The following is a 20,152-nucleotide window of genomic DNA, read 5'->3' on the forward strand; positions in this document are numbered from 1 at the left end:
ATTATTTTGCATTCAAGTGCTGCTTAAGTATTTATTACAGCAGACAGTACAAGAAAGATTGCTGAGGTAAATTCTTTTCTTTTACCTTTCCATTTAGAAACATTTTACTGTACTTCAAATATTTTTAAAATAATTCTTCCCCTTCGTCACAATTTTTGAAAGGAAAACTGACTTACCTTTCCTCACACAATCACTTCTGTTTTCTACCTGGCAGAGTAATTGTATTACTCTGTGAAAGAAATTTACCTTGGCAATCTATTATGAACAAGTTCTATGCAAAGGAATGTTCGCTATGAAGAGTGTTTAAAAAGCTTTCCCCTCTATGGCTTCAAAACATAGAAGATGAAGCCATGTTTTATTACAAAGTCCTAGATTTCTTTCACTTTTTGTCTCTGTGTGTGTTTCCTTATGGCCTGAATAGGACATTATTGACTACGACACATAGGACTATGTATTTCATTAATATCATACAGTTAAACTAGACATGAAAAGAAAGGAAATTGATGAATATTCAGATACTCAGAGTAAGTGTAGTTTATTGGTGAGGATCCAGCAAAGTACATTTGGCGCACAGATTTTCTCTTAGAAAATAACGGCACACAACATGGTTTTGGAGCTGCGGTAATTACTGCATATCATATAATGTATAGAAATTGATACCTAGAGGATTCAGTTGCATGTCTTATTCAGAAAGGAGCTGAGGAAGGCATTAGCCAGATCTTACATTCAGATAACTCAGAGATTGTACCTGTTCTTAGCTGGTAGAGATGTTAGTAGATGTTACCAACAGCAACCCAAAAGCAAGAAATAAATAACACCTGACAAATGTCATTACATGGGGCAACATTTATACGACTAAAGGGAAATACCGCAGACATCAGCATTCAGCCCCAACTGCTGATAAACATGAAAGAAAATGCAGAAAAATTCAATAAAAAATTCAAGGATGTTGTAAATCATACAAAATACCCAACACTCCCCTCCTAAATTTCTTAATGGGAGATTTTAAATGCTATGTTAATGAAAAGAGACTTCAGAGAATGTTGATGGAAAACACAGAGTAGGGACATCAAATAGACACAGAGGATGAATAATACAATCTGCAAAGAAGAAATTGTAGTCACCAACTCCACATTCGAATTACAGTGGTGCCTCGCAAGACGGGCGCTCCGTTTAACGACAAAACCGCTTGACGTCAATGTTTTTGCGATCGCACAACGGTGTTCCCTATGGGGGAATTTTGCTTTGCGATGATCGGTTTCCTGCTTCGGGAACCGATTCTCGCAAAGCGATGATTTTTTAACAGATTTTTTAACAGATTTCAAAATGGCCACCGGGTAAACAAAATGGCCACCCGTTGTTTTCTGGGACGGATTCCTCGCTGCACAGGCAGTGAAAATGGCCACGCTATGGAGGATCTTCGCTGGACGGTGAGTTTCCAGCCCATAGGAACGCATTAACCGGGTTTTAATGCATTTCTATGGGCTTTTAAAAAACGCTTTACGACGTTTTCGTTCTACAGCGATTTCGCTGGAACGAATTAATGTCTTAATGCGAGGCACCACTGTACTACCAAGAAGACTATATGAATGGAAATTCATACAACAGGGCACTAAAAAGAGCACAATAAGGAATCAACATATTAAATTCTAATTAACCAGTGGTACTGGAATGTGGTTATATTACTACTACTACTACTACTACTACTACTACTACTACTACTACTACTACTACTACTACTACTACTACTACTATTACTAAAACAACAAGTCCATGCCTCAATCAGTCATAAACTTCACTCATACTCAAAGCAAAAAAGCTAAGTGTGTTGCTTATATACCGCCCCATAGCACTTCAAGCACTCTCTGGGTGGTTTACAAGTTAATTATGCAGGCTACACATTGCCCCCCCCCAGCAAGCTGGGTCATCATTTTACCAACCTCGGAAGGATAGAATGCTGAGTCAACCTTGAGCCGGCTACCTGGGATTGAATCCCGGGTTGTGAGCACAGTTTTGGCTGCAGTACAGCAGTTTAACCACTGTGCCACAAAGCCCATACTCCTGTTGTGTCTGTAGTTCATTGTGTGTATATTAAAAATATAGCCCCCCCAAAGCATAAAATATACAGAAATTAAAGGTAGGTGATCCAATTATATGACTTTCTGTTCACAAAGGGATTCATGAAGGCATCAACAAGATCTATCTCACATCCAAACACTCAGAGATCACATCTGCTCCCAAATGAGAGAAACATTAGTAGCTGCTACCTACAGCAACTCAATAGTAAAAATATGAATGGAGAAAGTGGAAGACAGAGTATTAGATTTAATTGAAGAGAGGTAAAAATGGAAAAATAAAGGTGATATAAAATACAGAAAACTACATCAAAACATCTAAAACGAAGGAAATTAAAGAAAAACAGTAGTCTGAACAATTTTAAGAAACAGAAAAAAGAAAGAATATCCACATCTCCTTTAATGTGCATAGAAGCTTTGTGGAGATGGAAACTATAGTTTAAAAAAATTAGTGTCCACTATTGAGAATGCAGCAATTCCCCTTCACAGACTGATGCTTCAGTAATTCAGAGAAGCTATGGGCTATGCCGTGCAGGGACACCCAAGACTGACAGGTCATAGTGGAAAGTTCTGACTAAACACGATCCACCTGGAGCAGGAACTGGCAAGCCACTCCAGCATCTTTGCCAAGAAAACTCCATGGACAGAAAGAAAAGGCTAAAAGATATGATGCTGGAAGATGACCCCTTCAGGTTGGAAGGCATCCAACATGCTATTGAGAAAGAGTGGAGGACAAGTACAAGTAGCTCCAGAGCTAATGAAGTGGTTGGGCCAAAGCCGAAAGGATGCTCAGCTGCGGACATGCTTCGAAGTGAAAGGAAAGTCTGATGCTGCAAAGAAAAATACTGCATAGGAACCTGGAATGTAAGATCTATGAACCTTGGTAAGCTGGATGTTGTCAAACAGGAGATGGCAAGAATAAACATTGACATCCTGAGCCTGGGCATCAGTGAACTAAAATGGACGGGAATGGGCGAATTCAATTCAGACAATTATCATATCTACTATTGTGGGCAAGAATCCTGTAGAAGAAATAGAAAACAAAAGAGTAGGAAAAGGTTTACCGGGATACAATCTCAAAAATGATAGGATAATTTCAATATGAATCCAAGGCAGATCTTTCAACATCACATTAATCCAAGTTTGTGCACCAACCACCAATGCTAAAGAGGCTGAAATTGACTGATTCTATAAAGGTTTATAACACCTCCTAGAACTGACACCAAAGAAACACGTTCTTCTCATTATAGGGGACTGGAATGCTGAAGTAGGGAGTCAAGAGACAAAAGGAACAACAGGTAAGTTTGGCCTTGGAGTTCAAAATGAAGCAGGCAAAGGTTAATAGAGTTTTGTCAAGAGAACAAGCTGGTCATCACAAATTCTTTTTTACAACACAAGAGGCGACTCTAAACATGGACATCACTAGATGAGCGATACCTAAATCAGATTATGTTCCCTGCAGCCAAAGATGGAGAAGCTCTATACAGTCAGCAAAAACAAGACCTGGAGCTGATCGTGGCTCAGATCATCAGCTTCTTATAGCAAAATTCAAGCTTAAACTGAAGAAAGTAGGGGAAAAAATCACTGGGCGACTCAGGTATAATCTAAACAAAATCCCTTATGAATACACAATGGAAGTGAAGAACAGATTTAAGGAACTAGATTTGGTGGACAGAGTACCTGAAGAACTATGGATGGAGGCTCGTAACATTGTACAGGAGGCAGCAACAAAAACCATCCCAAAGAAAAGGAAATGCAAGAAAACAAAGTGGCTGTCCAACGAGGCCTTACAAATAGCAGAGAAGAGAAGGGAAACAAAATGCAAGGGAGATAGGGAAAGTTACAGAAAATTGAATGCTGACTTCCAAAGAATAGCAAGGAGAGACGAGAGGACCTTTTTAAATAAAGAGTCAAAGAAATAGAGGAAAATAACAGAAAAGGAAAAACCAGAGATCTGTTCAAGAAAATTGGAGATATTAAAGGAACATTTTTTGCAAAGATGGATATGACAAAGGACAAAAATGGTAGGGACCTCACAGAAGCAGAAGACATCAAGAAGAAGTGCCAAGAATACACAGAAAAATTATACCAGAAAGATCTGGATGTCCTGGACAACCCAGATAGTGTGGCTGCTGACCTTGAGCCAGACATCCTGGAGACTGAAGTCAAGTGGGCCTTAGAAAGCATGGCTAACAACAAGGCCAGTGGAGGTGATGGCATTCCAGCTGAACTATTTAAAATCTTAAAAGATGACGCTGTTAAGGTGCTACACTTAATATGCCAGCAAGAAAACTCGGCAGTAGCCAGAGGATTTCAAAATATCAATATACATTCCAATTCCAAAGAAGGGCAGCACCAAAGAATGCTCCAACTACCATATAATTGCACTCATTTCACACACTAGCATGGTTATGCTCAAAATCCTACAAGGCAGGCTTCAGCAGTATGTAGACCGAGAACTCCCAGAAGTACAAGCTGGATTTCAAAGGGACAGAGGAACTAGAGACCAAATTGCTAACATGCGCTGGATTATGGAGAAAGCCAGAGAGTTCCAGAAAAACATCTACTTCTGCTTCACTGACTAAGCAAAAGCCTTTGAGTGTGTGGACCACAGCAAACTATGGCTAGTTCTTAAAGAAATGGGAGTGCCTGGCCACCTTATCTATCTCCTGAAAAACCTATACATGGGACAGGAAGCAACAGTTAGAACTGGATATAGAACAACTGTTTCGTTCAAATTTGGGAAAGGAGTACGACAAGGCTGTATATTGTCTCTCTGCTTATTTAACTTCTCCTTCATGGATTGCTGCCTTGTCGTGGCGAAGGGGCTTGAGTAACTCAGAGAAGCTATGGGCTATGCCGTGCAGGGACACCCAAGACGGACAGGACATAGTGGAGAGTTCCGACTAAACGCAATCCACCTGGAGTAGGAAATGGCAAGCCACTCCAGTATCTTTGCCAAGAACGCCCCATGATCAGAAACAAAAGGCTAAAAGATATGACGCTGGAAGATGGGCCCCTCAGGTCGGAAGGCGTCCAACATGCTACTGAGGAAGAGTGGAGGACAAGTACAAGTAGCTCCAGAGCTAATGAAGTGGTTGGGCCAAAGCCGAAAGGACGCTCAGCTGTGGACGTGCCTGGAAGTGAAAGGAAAGTCCAATGCTGTAAAGAAAAATACTGCATAGGAACCTGGAATGTAAGATCTATGAACCTTGGGAAGCTGGAGGTGGTCAAACAGGAGATGGCAAGAATAAACATCGACATCCTGGGCATCAGTGAACTAAAATGGACAGGAATGGGCGAATTCAGCTCAGATGATTATCATATCTACTACTGTGGGCAAGAATCCCTTAGAAGGAATGGAGTAGCCCTTATAGTCAACAAAAGAGTGGGAAAAGCTGTAATGGGATACAATCTCAAAAATGATAGAATGATGTCAATACGAATCCAAGGCAGACCATTCAACATCACAATAATCCAAGTTTATGCACCAACCAGCATTGCTGAGGAGACTGAAATTGAACAATTCTATGAAGATTTACAACACCTTCTAGAACTGACACCAAAGAAAGATGTTCTTCTCATTCTAGGGGACTGGAATGCTAAAGTAGGGAGCCAAGAGATAAAAGGAACAACAGGGAAGTTTGGCCTTGGAGTTCAGAACGAAGCAGGACAAAGGCTAATAGAGTTTTGTCAAGAGAATAAGCTGGTCATCACAAACACTCTTTTCCAACAACACAAGAGGCAACTCTATACATGGAAATCACCAGATGGGCAATATCGAAATCAGATTGATTATATTCTCTGCAGCCAAAGATGGAGAAGCTCTATACAGTCAGCAAAAACAAGACCTGGAGCTGACTGCGGCTCTGATCATCAGCTTCTCATAGCAAAATTCAAGCTTAGACTGAAGAGAGTAGAAGAAATCACTGGGCGACTCAGGTATAATCTAAACCAAATCCCTTATGAATACACAGTGGAAGTAAAGAACAGATTTAAGGAACTAGATTTGGTGGACAGAGTGCCTGAAGAACTTTGGATAGAGGCTCGTAACATTGTCCAGGAGGCAGCAACGAAAACCATCCCAAAGAAAAGGAAATGCAAGAAAGCAAAGTGGCTGTCCAACGAGGCCTTAGAAATAGCAGAGAGGAGAAGGGAAGCAAAATGCAAGGGAGATAGGGAAAGTTACAGAAAATTGAATGCAGTCTTCCAAAGAATAGCAAGGAGAGACAAGAGGGCCTTCTTAAATGAACAGTGCAAAGAAATAGAGGAAGATAACAGAAAAGGAAAGACCAGAGATCTGTTCAGGAAAATTGGAGATACTAGAGGAACATTTTGCGCAAAGATGAACATGATAAAAGACAAAAATGGGAGGGACCTAACAGAAGCAGAAGACGTCAAGAAGAGGTGGCAAGAATACACAGAGGAATTATATCAGAAAGATTTGGATATCCCGGACAACCCAGACAATGTAGTTGCTGACCTTGAGCCAGACATCCTGGAGAGCGAAGTCAAGTGGGCCTTAGAAAGCCTGGCTAACAACAAGGCCAGTGGAGGTGATGGCATTCCAATTGAACTATTTAAAATCTTGAAAGATGATGCTGTTAAGGTGCTACATTCAATATGCCAGCAAGTTTGGAAAACTCAACAGTGGCCAGAGGATTGGAAAAGATCAGTCTACATCCCAATCCCAAAGAAAGGCTGTGCCAAAGAATGCTCCAACTACCGCACAATTGCACTCATTTCACACGCTAGCAAGGTTATGCTCAAAATCCTCCAAGGTAGACTTCAGCAGTATGTGGACCGAGAACTCCCAGAAGTACAAGCTGGATTCCAAAGAGGCAGAGGAACTCGAGACCAAATTGCTAATTTGCGCTGGATTATGGAGAAAGCCAGAGAGTTCCAGAAAAATATCTACTTCTGCTTCATTGACTATGCGAAAGCCTTTGACTGTGTGGACCACAGCAAACTATGGCAAGTTCTTAAAGAAATGGGAGTGCCTGACCACTTTATCTGTCTCCTGAGAAACCTATATGTGGGACAGGAAGCAACAGTCAGAACTGGTCATGGAACAACTGAGTGGTTCAAAATTGGGAAAGGAGTACGGCAAGGCTGTATATTGTCCCCCAGCTTATTTAACTTGTATGCAGAATACATCATGCGGAAGGCTGGACTGGAAGAAGCCCAAGCCGGAATTAAGATTGCCGGAAGAAATATCAACAACCTCCGATATGCAGATGATACCACTCTGATGGCAGAAAGTGAGGAGGAATTGAAGAACCTTGTAATGAGAGTGAAAGAGGTGAGTGCAAAAAACGGTCTGAAACTCAACATCAAAAAAACTAAGATCATGGCCACTGGTCCCATCACCTCCTGGGAAATAGAAGGGGAAGATATGGAGGCAGTGTCAAATTTTATTTTCCTGGGCTCCATGATCACTGCAGATGGAGACAGCAGCCCCGAAATTAAAAGACGCCTTCTTCTTGGGAGGAAAGCGATGACAAATCTTGACAGCATCTTGAAAAACAGAGACATTACCTTGCCAACAAAAGTCCGAATAGTCAAAGCTATGGTTTTTCCTGTCGTGATGTATGGAAGTGAGAGCTGGACCATAAAGAAAGCAGACCACCGAAGAATTGATGCCTTTGAATTGTGGTGCTGGAGGAGGCTCTTGAGAATCCCCTGGACTGCAAGGAGAACAAACCTATCAGTTCTAAAGGAAATCAACCCTGAGTGCTCACTGGAAGGACAGATCCTGAAGCTGAGGCTCCAGTACTTTGGCCATCTCATGAGAAGAAAAGAGTCCTTGGAAAAAACCCTGATGTTAGGAAGGTGTGACGGCAAGAGGAGAAGGGGACGACCGAGGATGAGATGGCTGGACAGTGTCTGCGAAGCAACCAACATGAAATTAACACAACTCCGGGAGGCAGTAGAAGACAGGAGGGCCTGGCGTGCTCTGGTCCATGGGGTCACGAAGAGTCGGACACGACTAAACGACTAAACACACGCTTATTTAACTTACTTGCAGAATGCATCATGCAAAAGGATGGACTTGATGAATCCCAAACTGGAATTAAGATTGCCAGAAGAAATATCAATAACCTCAGATATGCAGATGATACCACACTGGAAGTGTGGGGAATTAAAAACCTCTTAATGAGGGTGAAAGAGGAGAGCGCAAAAATGGGCTGAAGCTCAAGATAAAAAAAACTAAGATCATGGCCACTGGTCCCATCACCTCCTGGCAAATAGAAGGGGAAGATATGGAGGCAGTGATAGATTTTACTTTCTTGGGCTCCATGATCACTGCAGATGGTGTGAGAACCCACAAAATTAAAAGACACCTGCTTCTTGGGAGGAAAGTGATGAAAAACCTAGACAGCATCTTAAAATGAAGAGACATCACCTTGCCGAAAAAGGTTCGCATAGTCAAAGCTATGGTTTTCAAGTAGCGAAGTATGGAAGAGAGGGCTGGACCATAAAGAAGGCTGACTGCTGAAGAATTGATGCTTTTGAATTGTGGTGCTGGAGGAGACTCTTCAGAATCCCCTGGACTGCAAAGAGAACAGATGTATCCATTCTGAAGGATATCAACCCTGAGTGCTTCACTGGAAGGACATATCCTGAAGCTGAGGCTTCAATACTCTGCCTATCTCATGAGAAGGGAAGGCTCCCTGGAAAAGACCCTGATGTTGGGAAAGTGTGAAGGCAAGAGGAGAAGGGGACGACAGAGGATGAGATGGCTAGACAGTGTCATCAAAGCTACCAACGTGAATTTGACCAAACTCCAGGGGGCAGTAGAAGACAGGGTGGCCTGACGTGCTCTGGTCCATGGGGTCACGAAGAGTCTGACACAACAAATAAAATAAATAAATAAACAACAGCCACTAATAAGTAGCAATAATTATGTGATATTTCATGTCAAATGTAAAATTATAGTCTGAACTGAGTGCATTGTAGAGTTGTCTTCATATTGCCGTGTTGCACTTCTGTCAATGTATTGCATGAATTTAGGCAACAGAAGGCTACTGAGTTTGGAAAAGTTACTTTTTAGAGTAGGAACTCTCATAATATCCCAGCTAGGAGTTACAGATTTACAGTATAGTACAAAAAAAGTTATCCAAACTATGATAATAATGTCTATTCTAATTGGCAGAAGCTTTCCAGGGTCAGTGCAAGTACACTGTGTTACAATCATGGCAACCACCACAACAAAAAGGGACAATGGAACAAGGTTAGCAATTGCATTAATAGAGATCTCCTTATCACTTGAAACTCTTGTATCCATTTAGAGTTGAATGGCAAAGTCTGCATGTTGTTACCCTGTGTGTTTTAATCAGCAACAGCATTCTTGATGTTGACTTACAAGGAACTGTGAGGCGTAAACAAAAACAGAGCTATTTCTCTCCTGTCTCAGTGCTGATTGATTATCAAATGAACTTATGGTATACCATCCAATTAGTGAACATGCATCAGTTCCTCAGTTAACAAATGAGTCTGGCCAGCCATTAAAAAAGATCTCAAGAATTTCAAATGACAGCAGAGCATAAGTAATTAAAGATAGCAACTGTAGATGCACAGACGCTAATATGCAGGAAATATCTTAGTCATTACTGGCAGAATAAAAAGTCCATACTGATAATAAATGAGCAGTCCATATTTACTGCAGAATAAAAACGAGCTTTTTAGCCAGATAGGTTCAATTGGATTCTTGAAACCAGGGCCATTGAAGGGCCTTTGATGTATGGGGAAAGACCAACTAGAGTGACCTTAGCCACTGATGGATATAGCTGTATCTGATACTTGGCAGCGTTAGAACCAAAAGCAAGTAGTGTTTATAGTGTGTGTTTGATAAGAGAAAATGTGTGTATATGCACACATGCATGAGCATGTGTGCATATGCATGCAGGCATGTTTATATCTGTTCCATCTCACACAAAGTGAAATTTTCAGGTTCCCAAACCAACTCAAGACAAAGGTACCTGAAAAAAATGCCATTTCCTACACTAATCTTCCTATGTGACTATGGGCAGCCCATGAAACATTTCTCAGAGTGTCCACCATCTTAGGTGAGGTGGCTGGCTACACTCTTTACAGTACCAGTGTTTAGTTTATGGCTTCTCTTGCCCAAACACCATAACCTGGTCCCCATGCTGCTCTCTTTTGGCCCCCGGCACAGGTCATTTTGTTCTCCTACACTTTTCTAACACTGTGCTTTAACATTCCACTTTCAATTACTGTTCATGTTTTTATATTGTCTCACCTATGTCATTTATTTTCATTTTATCAAGTTCTCATTGTTTACTTCTCTAAGAACTGATTTAATATACAAGCTTGTTAAATAAATAACCTAGGCAGGACTCTATCAAGAAAGAAAGAAAATATTTTGAGGTACAGATTCATATTACTAAGTATCTACTATACTGTAATGACAGCAGATTGTTCACTGCTTTGAATTTAAACAGCAAAGATTAATCCTGACATAACATAGGTGACTTATGGCCCAAGCAGTAAAGGGGAGGTGCCTTACCCTGAAATTTGGAAGTAAAGTGCCCTCCTTTTCCACCCCAGACCATGACCATCCCTGGACATAAAAAAAATATAGCACTGACTTTTTCCTCTTCCATTTAACTCCTCCAATCCTTCACCTCTCATTTCCTGTGCCATTATGGAATATAGTTTTCAGATTTAAATTGCTGGAACTTTAGATAGTCAAATTCCGGAATACAAACAGTGAAATTGTAGTGTTCTCTTTGTGTGAGTCCGTTCTTCAGAAGGATCACATAGCCAGTTTTTTGGGTGGCTAGTGAAGACTCATTTATCTGGAATGGCTTTTCCACAGCCTGAGGATTGGTAATATCAATCATCTGCTTTTATTCTGACTTTTATCTGGCTATATAGGCTTCTATCTTCCTGTCTTCAAAGTTTAGATGTTAGCAGCTATGTTTTATTGTTGTATTTTATTTTGTGCTTGTGATCACTTCCTGGAGAATAACATGAGTTGTTCAAGAAGGTTACTTACCTAAATACATAAATATGTAACTTCCTTCAGCTTTTATAGAAAGAATGGGATAAAAACACAGGTATGATTTGTTAAAATGTATATTGGGTTTTCATTTATGTACTAACAGCAAAATAACTGAACATTAAGAAGACAAAAATCATGACTACAGAAGAATGACTTTAGCATTGACAATGAAGAAATGAAATAGTTAGAGATTTTGGTTCAATCGCCAATCCAAATGGAGAGTGCAGTTAAGTAATCAGAAGATTGAGACTAGGAAGATGCAAAAATGGGCTCAAGTTACATGGAAGCCAGATTTCGGTTGAATAGCAGGATAAACTTCCTATTTGTTACAGCAGTACGGCAGTGGAATCAATTACCTAAAGAAGCAGCGAGTCGTCCAATGCTGGGGGCATTCAAGAGAAATTTAGACAATGACTTGGCAGATATCCTTTGATTTGTATTCTTGAATTGAGCAGGGGATTGGCCTTGGTGGCCCTATAGGCCCCATCCAACATCATTATTCTATGATCCTATGATGTGTGGAGGGCAGCAATGGAGGAATTAGAAAATATCATCACTGGTGACCAAGCCCATCACCATCCACACTCTTGTATTTCTGATCACCATATATGGGTTTGGAAGCTGGAAGATTAAGAAAGAAAGAAAAAAGATTCATTTGAAGTGAGGTGCTGGAGGAGAGTTTTGCAGATGCCCTGGACTGCCAGAAAGACAAACAAATGAGTTCTAGATCATATCAAGCCAAAACTATCTCTGGAGGCAAAAATATTAAAACTAAGGCTATCCTACTTTGAGCACACAGGATTCTCTGTGGAAGACACTAATGCTGGGAAAGGAGGAAATCAGCAGAGAAAGAGAAAGACCAAATACAAGTGGACAGACTCCCTAAAGCAGTGGTCCCCAAGCTTGGGCCTCCAGATGTTCTGGACTATAGCTCCCAGAAGCCCTCACCACCACCTCTGCTGGCCAGGATTTCTGGGAGTTGAAGTCCAAGAACATCTGGAGGCCCAAGGTTGGGGACCACTGCCCTAAAGGAAGCCACAGGCGTGAGTTTACAAGAGCTGACCAGGGCAGCTGGGAACAGGTCATTTTGGAGAGCACTCATTCATAGGGTTCCCACAAATCTGAGGCAATCTGACAGCACATAATAGCTTATCTTAACATAGACATATGTAACTTCCTTCCACTTTTTGTAGAAAGGATGGGATAAAAACACAAGTGTGAATTGTTAAAATGTATGTTGGCTTTTCCCTTGGGCATTAACAACAAAATAATTTTCCAAATGTATATGTTAAAGCAGCCAAACCTCTCTAACCATAAGTATAAAAATAAATAAATAAAGGACGGAAGAAAGGGCCTAGAGTGAACCCAAGCATGTGCATTAGCCATTGAATTCTAGTTAACCTGTCGAGAAAGAGAGAGAAAATAGGAAGAATGGCAAAGCACACCCAGGAATATAGCATGGCTGGCACTTTAATTAGCTAGCTTATTGAGAATGTGAAACAAAAGCTGTCTGCATTTTGTGGTATGTTCTCTATCTATTTGTAAGGTCCATACAGCTACAAAGTAGGAACGGAGACTGTGCTTGTGTAGAACTATACTGTATTCTGTTTCGGGAACTTTATTCTCAAAGGGTCAGAACTACAAGTGGAAACTGAAAACAGAGTGCTGGACAAAATGGACATTTGAACTAATTTAATTTGTATTCATTCCCTATTGCTTTTATAAAAATGTTTATGTAACAAGCAACCTGAGAATAGTCCTTTAATTCCAGCAGGATATATATTTTCTCAAAGAAACTGAAATCTGATTTCATTTCAGGTCTCACTTCAAACTTTTTTTAAAAGTAAATAGATTTGGGCTATCAATTTTTAGTCACACTGTGCCATCGGCATGTAAGCACTGCTGTAGCCAACGTGAAGGTTGCAACAATAAATTGCATTATAGACTGGTAATTGAATTGAACAAGTTTACATATGAATAGATTTCCTCCAGCAAGATCTCTGACACGCTGCATGGGATTAAAATCTTTGTTTCATATTGAAAACGTATCTGAGGCACAGTCAGTCAATCCTATATCGTTCCAGTGTAACTAAACTGTTCTAGCAAAAATAGATTTATCTTGATGTCTCTACATTCTTTGTGTGGTGGGTTTTTTGTTGTTGTTGTTGTTGTTTTGTTTGCATGGTGGAAAAACAATAGTATAAACTAAAAACTTCGAACTGAAAAGGAAGAAACATTATAATCAGTGATTATTTAATTTGCATATTCATATTCATGCATTTGTCAATAGACGGCTGACTGTATTTCAACAAATGAAAAATAAAAGTTCCACCCATCAACCTTCAAATATTTCACATGAGCACTATAATCCATTTTGGCACATTAGATCACGCCATGTCAACCTGCAGCTGACATAATAAATACTGAGGCCAAGGAATGGATAAGGAATAATAGTGACACCTCCTGTTTTCGTCTAAAATTGACCCCAGAGAATTGTGGTTGGGTTTACCAGTAAAAGTAAAGATATGGTTGCAACATTTCCACCTGATGGAACAGGTGATCTCTGTCTCCTATTTCTCTGGACACTACTAGTATTCCAAGCATTCCATCTAGCTGCCATATGCAAAACATAAAAGAGAAATTAATCCATAAACCAAGACAAGTTCTAGTGAGTCTCTGTTCTCTAGAAGTTCAGCCAAATGGATGCTTCCCTCAACCCCTTCAGACGGTTTCAGACGGCCAACAGATGGAATCTTCCACATTACAACCATTGGTTGGATTTGTTTGTTTTTCTTTGAAACTTTAAAGTAGTTACAAGATCACTAGATTTCTACTAGGGCAGTTGTGTCTGGGAAGTTCACCTCTGCTACTGCAAAGAGCGTAACTTCTGAATGGAGAAATGGTGCTGAGAAGGAAAGGCTTCTCAGAAGAAGAAACCACATTTCTCCAATCAATTTTTTCGAGCTGAAGTTTTCTCTTTCTATAGTAAAGCTTATATTTGTTTATCAGGAGTTCCAGACATGCCACTCTATTATCACATATGCTTTGGGGCCTATTTTCCTTGAAGATGGGATATCACTCAAAGGTAGTGTAGAAAACAAAACAAAACAAAAAAGAAGAAGAACAGCAAATGGCTGGGAAGAAGAGTCCATTCACAAACCTAGATTTCACACAGACCTAGATGGCTGCAAAAAGCTTGCTACCTGAAGGAGGAAAACGGTGATGTTAGCGCCCAAAAACAGCTTTCCATTTCAACTGGCCAAATGTGTTAAACATTGCCAACCGTCTGAAAAGTAATCATATTCAAGAATGCTTTTCATGTTTTGGGTTCATCCGAAGCCTCCATTAAAGGTTTTGTGTACTGTGGTTTTGTCCTATGAAAAAAATTAGGTTTTCCACATGGAGGAAGTGCTATCCAGATCTGATTTTTTTTTAAAAAAAAATTGCCAAACCCTGTATCACTCAGTGAAGCAAAATTCCTACTGAATTAGACAGGATTTTTTCCGGAATAAGACGAAAGGCAGCAGGCTTTGGCTCGCAGGATCATAGTGCCTGCCAAAGCAACCCCACACAGAATGAGGTTTATTCTTAGCAAATATAATCCAATAAGAATATGTCTGTAGGTATGTGATAGACCTAATTTTTTTTTCTGTCTTCTCTTTGTCAGTCCATGCTCTTCCGGGAACAGCAGCTGTGGGGAAACTGGTTGTTTAGGAAAAGGTGCAGGCTTCACTTTTTGAATTGAAGATCTAATTACATTTCACTGGAAAACGTACTTTAAACCAATTGTTTAACACTATCATGTGGGACATGAGCTGTCCTACTGGAAGAATTCAATTTGGATTTCTCTAGATAGGAACACTGAGACATCTAATTTGCCTTAATTAAACCATTAATTAAATTTAATTATCTTCTTTAAATTGTGACAGAAATATAGTATATTTGTTATGATTTTTATGATTTTGCTTATTTGGTTGGTTTAAATTATTTTATTGTTTGATTTGTTTTGTTTTCAATCGTTTTAATTATGTTTGTTAGCCTCCTTCAGTGTTACCTTTTCATGTATAGGACTGTACTGTGAAAATATCCCTCCGTTCCACAAAGTATATTTGTGTATTTTAAATTAGGGATTCACTCATTAGTTGGATGCACACCCTTTCCACATTCCCAGGTAATATTCGAGGCAGCTTCCAAATAGTGGATTGGTCTTTAATTAGTGAACTGATAACTCTACTGATTTGCACACAGAGTAAACACCATTCACTCTGACAGTATAAATACAGAAGAAGTGTGTCACCAACAGATGTTTGTGTTCAAGGTAGACACCAGCTCTGAACAGGTTGAAGACTACTGCTGAAGGTTCATGAGCTAAATATGAGTCTAGCTTTCGTATCTTACCAACCTTGGCCACAGGGAAATGCAAGGCCGAAGAAACATATCAACAAGACATTTATGGTATTATTTATTCGTGGCCAAAATACTATTAGTGACATTCATTTGTATAACAGCATCAATGTAACTTGTAGCAGTGAAATGGCAAAATGTAAGAAGTTGGGGTATCCACTTCCAGTCACGTGATCTAATGTGTGTAGAGAAACCCCTATGCCAGCTTCTTAACTTGTGGCAATTCATTGCTGAAAGCAATGCTAAATATAATACAATACTGGATATTACACAACATTCCAGCCAGAGCTTTCAAATTCAGAAGACAAGGAATAATCAAAAAGTGCCTAAAAATGTCACTGGTTTTGCTTACTTCTCAAGCAGATCTAGAAACATTTCTGATAGCATATCCAATGAGTCTAAACCATTCACAAAAACAGAACAGAGTAATAAAAGAGAACTTAGGAAGGTTTTCTGTTCCTGTGATGCACCAGTCATTTCCATCGCAACATGCCAGTTCTATTCCAAAACAACCCCATATAATGTCCCGAGTACTTAAAGGAATAACTTTTCTGCATGTTTCCACTTATTGACATGAGGTTCAGCATGTGGATTTCCCAGGGTTTTTTCCATTAATTTGCCTCATGATTAATCCCACTTGGCTAGCTCATCCAAGACTTTCAGGAGATTAGTTCAAACCTTTTTATTCAGAAATGTGTTGTGATCATTAGGAAACAACTAGTTGGGTTTATTCTGCTCTGTTTATGGTGTTGTACTAGATTTGTAAGTTTATATTGTAAAAAAATAAATAAATAAAAATAGAAAGGTCGCAGACAGAATTGTTATACAGGTAACTGCCCCCTCCCAGTAACTGCCATTCATAACAGTGTTTGTGACAAAATTACATAAAAAGATGTGGTCAACCTTACCTTCTTTCAGCATGCCAACTTTTAGACACTTCATAAAACGACAAGCTTGGCAGGATTTGCGTCTGCGCTTTGTGATTTCACATTCGTTTGTTGCTGGACAGCTGTATTCTATATTGCCTGTGGCATTCAGGGTACAGAAAAAGAAGGAATATATTTATATTAATCATCCTAATATAATCAGAGTCACACATAGATTGCTGAAAGTGTACACAATAAATGCATGCGATTGAAGGTTTATTTATTTAATTAAGCTATCCATTCACCACTTTTCCTGCTCACCAAAGCCCCAAAACCAATGCCCAGTAAATACAAACATTATTTTAAAAACCTAAAAATATAAAACATTATTTAGAAGCCAAATGAAAACCAGTTTTAAAAACAAAATTCCATACAAAAATAATGTATACTTGGCATGAAGCTGAAGAACAGATCTAGCTTGGCTTTCCTAGAAGCCAGCTCCATAACATACGTCAGGTGCTGCTACCTTATTTATACACTAACATGGCTTCTGGTATAATGCATAAAAGGCATTTTGAGAATTTCAAACTCTAGGCAGGAACACAGTGAAGGCACCTGCCTTTGAGATATCCTGGCCCCAAGATACTTAGGACTTTTAAGATCAAATCCAGCCCTCATGAGGTCAGCTCAGAAACAAACTGGAAGCCAGTATAACTGGTTTCAGAATGGCTTAACATGCATAGATGTGCATTCCAGACAATAATCTGGCCAGCATATTTTGCCCGAGTTGTAGACTCTAATCACTCTTCAACTGCAGCCCTGCCTACAGTCAGTTACAGTAGTCTAATCAGGACATAATTATGGCATTGATCACAGTGGCCAATGCACTGTGATGCACCAGTGATTGCCAGCAATTGAACTGATTTTATTTTTATGATTTATTTTACAAATACGGTTGTTCTCATAGCCACACTGACATTCTTCTTTTATGCAGAAATTTTTAAAAAGGCAAAAATAATGCACTTAAAATTATTCTGACCTAATGTGCCTTGAAGTTTGGTAGAACTTCAATATTTTCCTCATCGGCCAGAATCTTGTTGTACGACAAGATTCTGGCCAGTAAAATTTGTAACAGCTGCTGCGGTTAATCGTGACAGGCCATATCTCAGTCATGCAATTGAGAACATGACTAGACCCCACGATGAAGACATGTCACAACATTCTATCAGTTGGCTGAAATTAAGCACAGTAAATTATGGAAAACTTATGTAAACATACGGAATTCTGGTCCCTGTGGATAACTCCAAATGTGAATTAAATCAGTTACACTTAAATAGTTTGCTATCAATGCAATTTCAGAAAAGAGACACTACATCTGCTTCTGCTTGTGTGTGCATTGGGATATGACCTAGACACCTTCTCACCTTTCCAGAAGGCCCCCAAAATTATGGATTTATTTTTATTCAACACTGAGAAGCCAGTGAACAACAGTGGATTGTCATGGATCTAAGAGGTGTGGGTTCAAAAATCCTGCCCATGAAGTTCACTCTGCTTAAATTACTGTTTCCTAGCTGTGAAGATAATCTGGGGTGACTGTTTATAAGCTACCTTGAGCTACTTGTTGCATAAAAGCCCATTCTGTACACATTCCAGGTCTTTATTATTATGGAGCCCTCCAAGGCCACCTTTATGGCAGACATCAAACATACTTTTATCTTATGAGATCACAGACCACTTAAAATACACACAGAGTCATGTTTTGCTAACATTCCCTGGCCAGTAATGATTACTTCCTTCATTCTGTTTTCATATCAGCTGGTTAATTTTAATTTACGATTATCTTTAAATTGTTCTTAAATTGTTTTGCATTCTTTTCATGCTGTATTACTTGTATGTGCTTTAATGCAGTCTACTTAAGAGATTTTATTATATCAATAATACCATGAATACAGTATATAGAACAAATAAGTGCTATTGACTACTACGTGCAGAGACCAGACACTAGGGGCATACTCTTGCTTTCAATTATACCTTATTTGGATGCTCTGTGGAGGTATTTCTTTGGCCAATGGGGGATTTATTATGGTGGACTTGATGGATTTTCAGTTTGACCCAACAGGGGGATTTTTTACGTTCTCCTCCAATGTCAGAAAATTAATGTAATGCTTAAAAGCCAGAATTTTATAAAATGTCAGACTATGACTTAGGAGACATAGGTTCAAATCTTTGCCATGAAGCTCACTGGGTGACCATGGGCCAGTCGCAGCCCCTTAGCCTAACTATTACCTACCTCACAGGGTTATTACAAAGTTAAAGTTGGACTAGAAGAATCAGGTGCATCACTTACTCAAAGCAAGGCAGGGTATAAATGCAAATAATAAATACATTATTAATACTACTACTAAAACAATAACAAGAAGCTTATCTATCACATGACTGTGCTGTCATCTGTCCTGCTATTCAGAACTACATTCAGTACAATGTAGCCTGCAATGCAAAAAAAAATAATTCCTATCAAGTGCTGGCCCAACTGGCTTTAAAGGTATTTTTCTTTCTTTCTTACCCTTTCCCCTGTGATTAAGTGCATTAGTATCTTAATGAAAATGCATTCTGTTCATTGCTCTCTTGGGAAGTGGGAGGTCATCACACCAAATGCATAAATTGTCATCAGAGACAGTCCAGACATAATTGCAATTTTGCTGTTCCATGTTTGCTGCACTCAGATCTGTGGAAGTCCCTTGAAACATGCATAGATTCTGGTAATTAGCATAGAGCCTGCCTGGGACCACAGCATTGATGAAATATTTCAGAGTTAATCACACTTTGTAAACACTGATTTATATTGACTACCTTTCTCCAGAATGATGTCTCCTCATTAAATATCACATTAGCGGATTGCAAGATTATATAAAGATTCAAATCTTCTGCAACTGCTAATTCAACAAGGAATAATACTTCATACACCGCTTATATCTGCAGCAAAGGGGCTATGTGTTTATGACCAAGAGGCCCTGCATGTTCTAACATATAACACAGCAGAAGGAATGCACTAAGTTAGTGTTCCAACTCAACACATTAAAAAAGAAAAAGAAATGAAATGATCTGCGTGTTATTCATCCTGTGAATGCTAGCTAAAACTATAATAGTGGTAGAATAGGCAGTTAAGAAAGAAGAGTTGAAAGAATGCACATCTCTACCAAAAATAACGGAGATAGAAACAAGAAGCTCCCAGGACATATAAGTTCACTCCTGCTAGTAGCTTCTCCCAGCTCTCTGTTTCACCTCTCTTTTTACTTAAAATAAAATTACTTTTCACAGAGACATTCTAACTGCATCAGGAATTAAAATAAGGCTGCAATCCCAAGCGTGCTACCTTTAAAGTTAACTCTATCAAAGTCAAGATGGGAGCTTGCATGTGGCCTATCCAATTAATTCTCTTTCAGTTATCCAGCTTGCTCAAGCCTGTAGAAATGTCTATCAACCTTCAATATTTTTCAATTTTTTTGTGTGCTCTCAACACTGAAATGGGCAAACAAACTTTATCCCATTCAATACAAGCCAGTTGTTTTTGTGCATTTGATACAGTTTGGCATCACATGTAGTTGCCTATTTACATGCAAATTCATAGGGTCATTTTGCATACTAATTTACTTCCTGTACTGACTTCAGTACAGCTAACCTCTCACTCAAACTGAGAACATAGCCTAGAATCCCATAGTCCATGGGCATCCCACAGAGAATTACTGAACTATAGGATTAAGAGTATTTCACTCAATTAC

The 20,152-nt window shown here is 39.4% G+C and overlaps 1 protein-coding gene across 11 annotated transcripts in view; it reads right to left on the bottom strand.

The window, feature by feature from the left end:
- ESRRG (estrogen related receptor gamma) overlaps positions 1 to 20,152 on the bottom strand; it is a 611,234-nt gene that overhangs the window by 163,355 nt on the left and 427,727 nt on the right. For all 11 annotated transcript variants that reach the window (XM_020805409.3, XM_072990302.2, XM_072990321.2 and 8 more), the window contains one exon: positions 16,416 to 16,532. In XM_020805409.3, coding sequence (XP_020661068.1) covers positions 16,416 to 16,532 — 117 coding nt within the window. The remainder of the gene's footprint in view (positions 1 to 16,415; positions 16,533 to 20,152) is intronic.

Source organism: Pogona vitticeps, chromosome 1, assembly GCF_051106095.1.
Source record: "Pogona vitticeps strain Pit_001003342236 chromosome 1, PviZW2.1, whole genome shotgun sequence".
NCBI lineage: Eukaryota > Metazoa > Chordata > Lepidosauria > Squamata > Agamidae > Pogona > Pogona vitticeps.